Source organism: Condylura cristata, unplaced genomic scaffold (genome assembly GCF_000260355.1).
Source record: "Condylura cristata isolate star-nosed mole 26May11 unplaced genomic scaffold, ConCri1.0 scaffold00032, whole genome shotgun sequence".
In the NCBI taxonomy this organism is placed as follows: Eukaryota; Metazoa; Chordata; class Mammalia; order Eulipotyphla; family Talpidae; genus Condylura; species Condylura cristata.
Window position 1 is genome coordinate 19,723,575 of NW_004567133.1, and position 9,758 is coordinate 19,733,332.

The 9,758-nt window shown below is 59.1% G+C and overlaps 1 protein-coding gene and 2 non-coding genes across 3 annotated transcripts; all 3 read right to left on the reverse strand.

The window, feature by feature from the left end:
* Positions 1-2,370: 2,370 nt before the first annotated feature.
* Positions 2,371-3,309, reverse strand: LOC101637102 (olfactory receptor 1F1-like). The gene has a single exon (XM_004691796.1). It carries the CDS (start codon positions 3,307-3,309, stop codon positions 2,371-2,373), a length of 939 nt encoding a protein of 312 aa, XP_004691853.1.
* Positions 3,310-7,959: 4,650 nt separating this feature from the next.
* On the reverse strand, positions 7,960-8,032 carry TRNAK-CUU. Its single transcript has one exon. It is a non-coding gene; the product is annotated as a tRNA-Lys (tRNA).
* An 866-nt stretch (positions 8,033-8,898) lies between these two features.
* TRNAR-CCU lies at positions 8,899-8,971 on the reverse strand. The gene has a single exon. It is a non-coding gene; the product is annotated as a tRNA-Arg (tRNA).
* Between the last annotated feature and the right edge of the window lie 787 nt (positions 8,972-9,758).

The window sequence follows — 9,758 nt, forward strand, 5'->3', positions numbered from 1 at the left end:
CGCTGCGGCTCTGGGGACAGAGAGCAGACAGGCGCGACTCGGTCGGACGGTTCCGCCTCCGACAGGGCCTCTGCCATCTGCAGCGCTCAGCTGGTTCGTCTCTTCTACTGGGGTCACTGATTCGTCTCTTCTACTGGGGTCACTGTTTTTTGCTTAAAAGTCACTAACACAGTCACCGTGCACGTTGCACGACTGTATACACGCACTGCTTGGCCTGCTCGCCACTTCCATGGCCCTGCTCCCAACTTTGCTTTTTTCAACTCTGATAGAAAACAACGACCCAGGGGCCAGAGACAAAGACTCTGCATCCCTCCCACAACGCAGGAGCCAGACGGCAGCACCCCTGTCCTAAGGGCCGGGCCCACGGAGCAGAGCCTGCCGGGCACAGCACGCCCGGGCGGAGAATCCCCAAGCCCAGAAATAGAGCCTTTCGCCTTTGGGAGCAAACCTGCCTCAACTTGTCCCTCAGACATGGTCTCACTTCCACGGGGCAGCGGAGAACCTGCCTGGACAACACGCGGCTCCTATCTCCCGGGCTGTGTGCTGGGAACATCCCTGAGACCTGGCCTAGCATGACAGTCGCAAAGAGCCTGCGGCACCGTCTCCAGCAAGCAAGAGTTACGCGTAGACTGGGGAGTTCAGCTGTTTGTTTGGGACAGTGAGTGGCAGACGAAGGCATCGGTGGTTGGCCGGTCTTCGGGATGTAGGATTCTCCCATATTTCACATGAACTAGAAGCTCTGGAAACAAAAGAAACATCATAAAATCCTGATATGAAGAAACTCCTGCATCCAAGTCAGTCATTTCATACAGTCTGAGAATGAGCTAACAGAGTGATGTTAACATTAGTTAGCCAAGATATACATTAAGAGGAAAATGACTTTATGATGACAGAGATCTCTCGTCACGAAAAGGTGTACCCCATAATGAATGCACAACATTCACATTCGTCTATGCGCCCCAAGCCCGAATCAAAAAGTAAGAGCTAGTACTACGTAGAAAGGCATTGAAATGTTACTCGCAAGACTTGACAGGTCAAGTCACAGATAGCTATTTACATTCCTTTGTGACCAGATTATAATCTTCACGTACACGCACTTGAATTCTGTTTCAAGACATAGCTACACCATGGAAAGCCTGACTGGACACCACTCCGCCTCAGAAGACCCCAGGGGCCCACAGGGGTCGGGCCCAGAGGGGCTCTGACCCGGAGGGGGTCGAAGGTGCTTCAGCTCTGGCAGTCAGAGTGGGAACAATGGGCCAGACACAGTGGGGCGTGCCCAGAGCCACACGCTCATGGAGGAGGAAGGAAGCCTGAGGCCAGACAGCTGCCCCCTGAGGCCCTGAGGGGATGGCCCAGGGATGGGGTCCACACACACCGATTCTGCCGCCCGCCCAGCACGTCTCTGGGCACCAGAGGCCAGTCAGTCCTCCTGGTCGCGAGCCCCACTTCCTGCCGTCACTGCGTGGGTGGGGCGCCAGGGCTGGCTGGCCCCGTGATGCGCCTCTAGGCTGTTTGGACCCCAACAGAGTGGCTGTGTCTTCTGCTAGCGATGACAGGTAGGGTCGGGCAGAAACAACGGAAAGGACCTAATGTTTACTCCAAGCTGGGGAGGTGGGTGCAGGCGGCCCGGGGCTCTGGGGACACGCGATTTGCGCACCAGAACGTGAGGGTGAGCAGCCGCACTGCTGACCGTGCAGAGACACCTGCACTAGCTCAGAGGACGAACAGGTTGTGCTGCACCATGTCACAGAGGAGTGTGCACTCGAGTCTCCCATCAGAGACCTTTAGGGCTGTCTGTGAAGGAAGAAGTGGTTCTCAGAATGCACGACTCTGTGGAGGTCATGGCCACCTGGTAGGAGCTGTGAGCATCTGTCTCCTGGATCGGGAGCCAGCAAGGCTCCGGTTTACATTAATTTCCTGGTTCTTGGCTGCTGGAATCCCACCGCGGGTAGGAGTGACTTGCGAAATACAAAATATATAATGGCCCTGCCTGTGGCGCAGCGGGTCAAAGTGCAGCGCTACGAAGCTGCCACAGCTTCTTCATCGTGAGCCCGATCCCCGGCCAGAGTGACCACAGGGCGCGGCAGACCTCTCCTGTCTCCCCGCTGCCCCCTGAGCAGTGGACTTTGTCCATCTGCCTGTTCTGCTCCCTGCTCTGCCTCTGGTGAATCCTCTCACCGCCCCTGCACCTCTGGCCTGTACCTGTATGCACAAATAAATAATTTTTTTAAAAAAAATAAGCAGACATGAGGGATCCAAGGGGAAGTAGATGCACAAATAAACAATCGATTCATCAATATATTTGCTCCCCCAGTGTCAGTAACAAGACCCCGAGCGTGAGGGTGAACTACAGCTTTGGTCCCCCCATTACACAGAGAGCGTCTTCCTGCTAAAGACCTTTCCAAGAGCTCTTTTCAAGTCTTTGTTCCTCAGGCTGTAGATAAAGGGGTTCAACATGGGGGTCACCACCGTGTACAGCACAGTGGCCGCCGTGTCCTTCTCAGATGAGTGGACGGACGAAGGGTTGAAGTATACCGCGATGATGGTGCCGTAGAAGAGGGCAACCACGGCCAGGTGGGAGCCGCAGGTGGAGAAGGCCTTCCAGCGCCCCTGGGGGGACGGGACTCTCAGGACCGCGCGGGCGATGTGGATGTACGACACCAGGATGCAAACAAACGGGGTGATCATGATCAAGGCACCCTCGGTCTGAATCGTCATGTCATTGACATACGTGTCGGAGCAGGAGAGCTTCAGGAGGGGCGTCACGTCGCAGAAGAAGTGGGGGATGGCGTTGTCCGCACAGAACGAGAGCCGAGACATCAGCAGGGTGTGCAAGAGGACGTTCAGGTTGGCAGTGACCCACGACACGGCCACCAGCAGGACGCACAGCCGCGGCGTCATCTTGCTGGAGTAGTGTAAGGGGTGGCAGATGGCCACGAAGCGGTCGTAGGCCATGACGGCCAGCAGGAAGTTGTCCATGTCCACGAACATGAAAAGGAAGTACATCTGCACAAGGCACCCCGAGAAGGAGATGGTCTGAGTGCCCAGGATGTGGTTGGTCAGCATCTTGGGGACGGTGGTGGAGGAGAAGCAGAGGTCCACGAGGGACAGGTTGCTGAGGAAGAAGTACATGGGCGTGTGCAGGCGGGCGTCCACGCTGATGGCCAGGAGGATGAGCAGGTTCCCCAGCACCGTGGCCAGGTACATGCTCAGGAAGAGCACGAACAGGAGCTGCTGCCGCTCGGGCCGGCTGGACAGCCCCAGGAGCAGGAACTCGGACACGCTGGACTGGTTGGCTCCCCTCATGGGGGCGGCACCAGCCCGGGAGCACACGGAGCCGACAAAGTCAGCCGCCTGGAAAGAAGGGTCAGCGGGTGAGCAGAGAAGCTGCCGCAGCTGCCCCCTGCCTGCGGGTAGCACGGATCCGCCTGCCTGTCCGGCGTCAGGGCTCCGCCCCCCTCGCGGAGCTGACCGGCACCAGCTCCAAGGGACACCAGACAGTGACTGGTGTGTCCACATGTCCTTTGTGTAGTTTTAAAAAGTGTCATCAAATACAGCAGAGACGAGCGTATGCACAGAGCTGCGCCGAGCACCACAGACGCTGGAGAAGGAGTGTGACCAGGGGCTGCGGCCAGGGGCAGAAGGTGGCGCCACACAGGGCCGGCGTCACGCTGCCGCAGGGGGCCTTATGGGGCACGTCTCCGCACCATCATCGCTCGCCACACACCTTTCCCCTTCCCTGTGGCCAGTGCCCCGTCAGCACACGGGCCCGGCCTGGGTGAGGAGCCTCTGCCACCCTGCCGGGGGCCCTGCTCTGGCCACTTGGGGCACACTGGGCTATGCACCCCTGTTCCATCCGTGCAGCTCCCTGAGTGACTGTGGCATGAGCGTGGTGATCAGAGCAACGGGAACAGAGCGGCCCGTGTGTCCCCACAGGGCAGATCCGGCTGGAGGGTTCTCAGAACTGCCCGGAGGCCACTTGAAAGACAGACGGGGGGAGCATCGCCCCCTGCTGGCCTCTGCCCCCCCCAACCGACATCACTGTGACTTACCTGGATGGAGACCTCACGGTCTCGGGCAGAGCTGGGCGCACTGCACGTTTCTGGACGCAGACAGAGACGATGGCGGCCTGTGCGGATGGCCAGCGGAGGGTGCGGGAGCTGAGCTGGGGCCAGGGTGTCTGGTCGCAGCCCTCGGTGCAGGAAGGGTGGGGTGGAATCTTGGACCAAATCTTCACAGAAGCGGCCATGGGGGCCCGTATTCCCTGAGCGCCTCATTAGACACGGGCTGAGTAATTGTCCCTTCTCCTCTTGGGCCTTGTAGCTCCGACGCTGACAATAAAGACCCGTCAGCCCAATTACGTGGCCCTGCTCAGGACTTGGCAACTCTGGCAATGATGCAACTCAGGGGCGATCATCGGCAACAAGAGCTGGCAACCCTGCGTCTCGCCTCCCCCGTCTGGGGACTGTCCCTGCTGGGAATAAGCACACCGTGCGGGGACCACCTGGGGCTCACTCACGCGTTTCTCAGCTCCCAGATCCTCCATGAGGGTCACGTGACCGCGGGCGCGTCACAGCCTTCATGGCATCCCAGGGTCTCGCCTGGTGTAGGTGCAAAGGTAATATCCACCTTGTGGAGTTGTGTGGATTACACAGGGGGCTCCCCCTGGCCGCGTCACCCCAACTCGGCAGTGTTCTGGGCTGGGCCCAGCTGACTCGCGGACACCCCAGAGGCTGAGCGATAGTCACATCTTCACTCGCTGCTCAGACATCTCTGCTCGGGTAAAGATAATGGAAGACAATGTCAGGTGTTTCTCTTCTTACCCAAGTCATTATGATGAGGAGTCACAAGATAAACCTTTTCTTCTGAATTTTGATGGCAGTAAGTGAGGTCGTCAGAGGAGCCCTTGCTGAGTCCACCTATCAATGGAGACATTCACCCAGTGAGGACCCGAACCCCACGTCCACAGGCCCCACTCTGTTGTGCTGAAGACTACGTCTGACCTTTCCCTTAGACTTGACTTTTGCCAAATTAAGGATTTGTGAATAAGCTGACATTTTATTTTTTAAAAGTTTACTTATTTATTTGTGCATACAGAACTGGGGTACAGGCCAGAGGTGTAGAGGTAGTGAGAGGATTTACCAGAGACAGAGTGGGGAGCAGAACAGGAAGATTGACAAAGTCCACTGCTGAGGTGAGCAGCGGGGAGACAGGAGAGGTCTGCCGCGCCCTGTGGGTCACCTCCAGGGCAGGGATCGAAGTTGCACTGAAGTGGCTGTGGCTGGCTTGCAGTGCTGTGTCTAACCCATTGCATCACCAGGGAGGGCCCTAAATTAACATTTTAAAGGCAGAAAAGAGGGTTGCTCCCTCTGGCCACACTTGGCAACAATTTGAGCATCAAAAGATGTGGACCTCTAGTGGGTCGGGAACCCGGGGCGCCTGTGAAGGACACACCAGAGGGCTGACCTCTATGTCCAGCGTGCAGTGAGCCTTTATTTTGCACATTATATACCCTACATTATCAAGCTGAAACAACAGCATATTTGCTTAATCTGTCTAGACAGTCTCCAGCAATAACAACAGCACATCGACAGACTGCAGCTCTATCTCTGCTGTTCTAGTTCTCGGCACACCCTGTCTAGCCCCAGATGGCCGAGCCCTCGCACGCACCTGGACACTTCTCCTGATACGCTCTTTTGCTCTTTCTCAGACGTGGCTGCTTGTTCGCATGACCTGTTTTCTCACATTCGTGGAGCTCAGACCCGGACCCCGAGAGTACCCCCCAAGGGAGCAAAGTCCAGATGCCAGTCAAGGGCATGCCAGAACTCTGCCAGAAGGGCATACCTGCGACTTACTCCATGGAAAGGGACGAATGAGCATAAAACGGGAAATCTTCAAGTCAAATCTTTGTCTATACAAAGACGGGGCAACATACGGCAGCTCACTGACCCTTGAGGGCTGATTTCCCCTGACTTAAGGAGGATGAAACCCCTCCCAGGTTCCGGGGGAGGCACTCCTCTCTCCAGAAAAAACGACACTAAGAGATACAGAACAACTGTGGAGACAGGAACGCATGAGTTTCAACTCCCAGATGGTCGAGAATGACCAGGCCGTCGGGATTGCGCTGGTGGGAACAGGACCCTCACGATGTTCACCTTCGCATGGACGTGTCGCTCCTCGGACAGGTAGCGGCCACTGTGACAGAGGAGCTGCCTCAGGAAGTCCCCACCCACAACCAAGGCCACAGTCTTGTATCTACCAGCGTCACTGAGGGCTTGGCCGTCTCGGGTCATCATGTGACATCATGAGCCTGCCGCGTGACGCAGGTGAGACACAGGATCACCTGGGAAGGACTGGGCAGAGACGCCCCTGGAATCTAATAAGCCCTCTGGATCTAAATTTTGGTTTATTGCAAACATGGGATGTTTGCTATTAAAAAAAAAAAACTCATAAAGAAGCTACCAGACGAATCAAGAAGGTGCGGTTAGGTATAGAACTTTGCCTTTGCTTCTCAGTCAGACTGCATGGATGTGCCAGCCACCTGCGGGGCGTGGGGAGCGCAGTTTCCTGTCTCAGCCGGTCACAGAGCCACTCAGCCTCCCACATCTCCGAGCCCTGCCTCTCCAGAGAAGCATCCAGGCCTTCACCTCACCGCGCAGGGAAGGGGCTGGTCAGCTGCCGGAATCAAGGCCAAGCAGGCCCGCTTGCGCCCCGTGGGGGCGGCCACCCGTCAAGGGAGACGGCAGCGGGCGGTCATATTCGGCAGGACCAAGTCCTTCAGTCCTTCACTGGTGGTGATTTCTGGGCACTCGGGGTGTCCCTCCTAGCCAAGTATCGCTTCTCTGCGGGCTCTTCTGGGGACAAAGTGTGTGTGTGTGAAGATACACGCATGCACACGGGTACTGCGATGGACTGACGGTCTGTGAGCACCCCCGTCCTATACTGAAACCCAACCACCATGTAATGGTATTTTTGGGGTCATTAGGCACGATGAGACTTTTGGGGTGATTCGGTAGGAGGGTGGAGCATGCTTGTGAAAGACACCCCTCCATCTCAAGAGCTTCCCCGCCCTTTCCACTTGTGAGGACAGGGGACTGCCACTGTGAACGGGGAAGGGGCCGCCCCAGAGGGAACCTGCCCCACCTTGCCCTCGGACTCCCCAGGCTCCAGAACGCGAGGAGCAAATGCTTTTCAGATACCCTGTGCCTGCTTATCTGACTGGCCATCCACCTGCCTTTCTGGAAAACCAGGAGTCCACACCACTTCCTCCAATTCACACTCGACAGGATCTTGGGCTCCTCTACTTCCTGGCCTGACTGCTGCGAAGCCCGCTGGCCGTGGGTCTCGGCACACAGCCTTACTCAGCGCTCTGGGAAAGCCTATGTCCCCACTCCAGGGGCCCTTCTGGGCTGGCTATTGCAGCCTGGGGCCCCCCACCTGCACCAGCCAGCCTGCCTGTCAGATCCCAAAGGAAGGCTTTTCGCACCATAGGTCCTTCCCCATTCTCCAGCCAGGGCCACAACCGGGCCAAGTTGCCCTCCAGGGGAATTTGGACAGTGTATGGAGACATTTTGGGTTGTCACAATTGTGGGGTGCTAGAAGATGAGGTCCAGGCTGCAGCCCCACTGCTGACAAGGCCCAGGACAGGCCCACACAGACAAAATGTCAAAAGTGCTTAGACGGAAGACATAATATTCTCAGTCATTTCTATGTTGCTTTGGAAATTGTAATAAATTGAGAAAAATCTATGACAAAATCAATTTCACCTTAAAAATTGTGGGGCTATTAGAAAAATTGTAATTACAGATGCGGGGGTCACGCTGTAGCAGCTCCAGGAGAACCCATTAAACCTGGTTTACCCTTTTTAAAATGATATGGTTATTGAGAATTGTTGCCAAACTACTTCAAATGCTTCTACTGGGCACGTGTTTAGAATAGGCAGAAAAACAGAAACCACGCCCAACGTGGGGCTCGAACCCACGACCCTGAGATTAAGAGTCTCATGCTCTACCGACTGAGCTAGCCGGGCTGCGGCGGTGGCCGCGTGCACCCGTGATGGTGTGCTCGGCTGCAGCCCCGTGGTCACGCCCGGTGCGCACAGAAGCAGGAGTCGCGACACCGGGCCGCGGTAATCGCGCCTCTCGGAGCGGCTGCCTGCGGCCCCATGGGACTTGACCCAAGGCTGCGGGTCACTCCGCAGGATGAAACCCCCCAGCCTCCCCAAAGAAGGCGCCCGCCACCCGGCAGGGCGGCGCCTCCAGCCCGGTGGGCGCTGGCTACTCGCGGGTGGGGCGCTTCATTCCCTGAAGAGTTCTCTAAGCGCCCTCGGCTGCGGGCCCTGGGGAGAGAGCCACGGGCTTTTAAGACAGACCAGAAGGGAGCCAGGGGTCCCTTCGCGCACCGCCTGGGGTGCCCGACGGCGACGCTGGGCCCGCACCAGGCCGTTCTGAGGGGCGATGCTCTCCCGGTCTGCGCAGCGTCCGCTCCCCCGAGCTCCGCGCGCGGCTGCTGATGCGGGCGCGGCTGGGCCCCCGGCGCCCGGGCGAGACTGGCCGGTGACGTCGGAGCCCACCGAGGCGCCCGGAAGGTCCCAGGCCCCGCATCGCGGGGGGACGCCAAGACCGCCCGCGGCTTCCCGCGCAGAGTAAGAGACACGAGCAGCGAGGGGAACTCGGCGTTGCTGTTAGCAAAAGTAGCTCCTACACCCCTCGGTGGGGCCGCCCCGGTCCGGCCGGCTGCGGCGGGCCGGCGGGGTCTAACTGTCCACCAAGCAAGGTGCCTGCCCGCCCTCTCCCCGGAGGGCCCCTCCTTCCCGCCGACCCGAGCAGTAAGAGGCCTCCAGTCCCGACGGCGGCCGCAGGGTTCTGGGCTCCAAAAAGTCGCTGGCGCCCACTTTACCCCAGGTGGGACTCGAACCCACAATCCCTGGCTTAGGAGGCCAATGCCTTATCCATTAGGCCACTGGGGCAGACGCCGGGGTTATTCCTGAGAATAATTGAAGGCAGAAACGACTCGTCACTCTCATGGACGCGTCTGGAGCCGGCGGTGGAGCTCGGCGGCCGAATCTGAAGCCCTTCGGGCGCCCCGCTTGTGTTGCGCAGTTGCTGGGTGCTCCGGCCCGGCTAGCCCCACCGCCGGGGGAGCACAGCGCGGTGGGGAGTCGGCGGGACCGGGGTGGCGCGCTCGGCCCCCGCCCACCTCCAGGCTCTCCGCTTCCGCGCGGGCGCCGGGCGGGCGCCCCGACTACCGGCGTGTTCGCTCCCCGCGCCTCGCTTTTCTATGCAGGGGGAGGGGGCGCAGGGCTCCAGGCCAAGCCCTTGCGCTGCACCCAGCCGAAATCCCCGAAGTGTTGCCGCCGCCACCCTCCTCCCTTCCCCTGCTGGAGACCTTCCCACGTGAAGTCCGGGGTCCCCCTCACCCCGCAACGAGAGCTCCTGGGACCTCGCGGGCTCCCCCCCGCCCCCAAATCTACCACTTGTCATTGGTGCCTGGAGATCATCCCACCTACAGTTCACTCTCCACCCCCTCCGGGAACGTCCTCGACGCTAAATAAGCCGGGGCGAAGCGGAGGCACCCTGCGGCCAGGGGCGGCCTGCTCCCCGAGGCCCCTCGCGGGCTGGGCCCTTTGCGAGAACCCTGCCCTCCGGGGAGGACCCGGGCTGCGCGCGGCTCCGTGCTCAGGGGCAGCGGACCCTGGGGTGGGCGAGGGCCGCACCCCCTGCCTTCTCTTTTCCCGTGGCTCACATGGGGGGGGG